Source organism: Cajanus cajan, chromosome 6 (assembly GCF_000230855.2).
Source record: "Cajanus cajan strain Asha chromosome 6, NIPB_CcT2T_4, whole genome shotgun sequence".
In the NCBI taxonomy this organism is placed as follows: Eukaryota; Viridiplantae; Streptophyta; class Magnoliopsida; order Fabales; family Fabaceae; genus Cajanus; species Cajanus cajan.
In genome coordinates this window covers 9278135-9280317 of record NC_138522.1, presented here as the reverse complement: position 1 = coordinate 9280317, position 2183 = coordinate 9278135, and the positions used below count along the sequence as shown (strand labels likewise).

At 37.5% G+C, this 2183-nt stretch overlaps 1 protein-coding gene across 1 annotated transcript; it reads right to left on the bottom strand.

Moving 5' to 3' along the window:
* On the bottom strand, positions 1 to 1123 carry LOC145958541 (uncharacterized). Its single transcript, XM_083076042.1, has 3 exons — positions 991 to 1123; positions 553 to 894; positions 1 to 461 (listed from the first exon to the last, which is right to left on the bottom strand). Exons 1-3 carry the CDS (start codon positions 1121 to 1123, stop codon positions 1 to 3), a joined length of 936 nt encoding a protein of 311 aa, XP_082932168.1.
* Positions 1124 to 2183: the final 1060 nt, after the last annotated feature.

Genomic DNA, 2183 nt, shown 5'->3' with positions numbered 1-2183 from the left:
TCATAGTCTAACCGTGAAATTTTCAGTCGGTCGTGTTTCCCTTAGATTAATGGTCTCTTGCACCAGAAAACATGTACTGTGACGATCAAATTCGAGGACATGATGACTATTAGCCTTCGATTCTGCATCTCTCATGACCCTATTGATTATTTCAGTATAAACTTGGTCAGCCCTTAGTTTAGCATCGACTTCCTTCCCTCTTTGAATGAATAAGGCATTACATCTCTTATAAGTCGACATGATAATTACATAAATTGGAAAATTTCTTGTTTTTTTAAGAATGGAATTTATTGCCTCTGCCAAGTTGGTAGTCATGTGTCCCCATTGTCGGCCACCGTCCCATGCAAGAGTCCATTGTTCTTTTGGTATAGTGTTGAGCCATTCAATTACACCTTCGATTTCTAGTTCGCTCCTCAGTGTGTTGTAGTAGTAATTGAATCTTGGCTCGGTCATCCCATAAGCTGTGAAATGAGATGAGTAAAAAATGAACAATTTAGTATTGTTGAAATATGGTCAAACAAATAAAAATAATTAATGATAAGAAGTACATACCCATGTTGATGATTAATTTTTTTCGTTCTACATTCTTGAAATGTCTCATGAAGTTTTGGGCAATATGGCGAATACAGAACACATGCACTGAATTCTCTAGTATCCAACCACTACCTTGTCTAGCGTAGGCATTTTTGATGGACTCGTGCCTGTCAAAGATTAAGCAAAGGCCATCTTGAGGGAAAACATGTCTTTTGAGGTAATGTAGAAAGAAAAACCATGCATTTTCTATTTCACCCTCAACAATTGCAAAGGCAATTGGAAAGATTTTGTTGTTACTGTCTTGAGCCACGACCACGAGAAGAGTTCCTTTGTATTTTCCATACAAGAATGTGCCATCAACTTAAACAATGGGCTTGCAGTATTTGAACCCATGAATACAAGGTTTAAATGTCCAAAATACTATATGGAATTGAAAATAATCATGAACCATCTCACCTTGTTGGTTGTATAGTAGCCTTGTTTGCTTCTCAACAACAAACCCATTAAGAAATATTGTCATGGCATTGAGCAACTTGGGTAAATAATGGTAAGATTGCTCCCATTTTCCATGTAAGTCTTCAATTGCCATTTTCTTTGTCATTCATGCTTTGTGGTATGAGATTGTGTACCCTTCAGCACTTTTGATGTGTGCTATTATTGTTGGAATTGAAATTGATGGATCCCACTCCACCAATGCAAGAATACTTTTGCTTATATATACATAGTCAAGGTTGACATGATCTTGTGTGATAGGGGATGAACAAGAATGTTCACCTGATAGCTTACGAACCTCCCATTTTTGGCTTCTATTAATGAAAGTCACTCTACACCTCCAATCGCATGTAGTGTTAACACACCCTGCAACAATTAATATTGGTGACGATTTCTCCACCCTGTAATACAGACCTTTCTTTATATGGTGTGCATTTAAAACATGTTGGACTTCATCCTTTGTGTTGAAAGTCATGCCTTGAAATAGGGTGTCAGGAGCGTACTTGATGTCAACATGGTCAAGTGCATGTCTATACTCTGGGTTGGTGAAATCTGTTTGTAAATCAACATTATGCATGTGTGATGGGAAACTGAATGTGGTTGAAGATGTGCCTACGTGCTGAGGTTGTTGTAGAACAATATCTTATTCGTCTTGTTCATCATCTTGTTGGATTCTTGCATCGTCTTCGCCCTCACTGAAAGGACCAACTTCTTCTTTAGGAACTCCAACTTTAGGGACTCCTTCTTCTTCTTCTTCTTGTGGGACTCCAAATATAAGGAGGTTGGTAAAGGATCCATGTGGTAAAGGATCATCGTTTAGGTATGGGGAGTCATACGTGCTTTGAAATGGAGTAGAATTTAGGTATGGCGAGTCATACGTGCTTTGAAATGGGGTTGAATTGAGGTAATGTAGAAAGAAAAACCATGCATATGTAGTTTCACACTCAACAATTGAAAAGACAATTAAAAAGATTCGTCTAACGAAGGTTGGTTTTGATAATAAAAGGATTGGTTTTCATAGGAAGAATGTTGGTTTTCATAGGTGAAAGGTCGATTTTCATAGGAAGAAGGTTGATTTTCATAGTCAGAAGGTTAGTTTTCATAGGAAGGTGGAGGATTGTTATTTATTGGTGTGAGATCCATATATAATTGAGCAA

Excerpts from the sequence above, each read along its gene's own strand:
- LOC145958541 (XM_083076042.1), bottom strand. The coding sequence starts at position 1,123 with ATGGCAATTGAAGACTTACATGGAAAATGGGAGCAATCTTACCATTAT. Across the intron at positions 895-990 it reads GCTACTATACAACCAACAAG|TTGATGGCACATTCTTGTAT; the intron begins GTGAGATGGTTC and ends CCATTGTTTAAG. Across the intron at positions 462-552 it reads AAAATTAATCATCAACATGG|CTTATGGGATGACCGAGCCA; the intron begins GTATGTACTTCT and ends CTCATTTCACAG.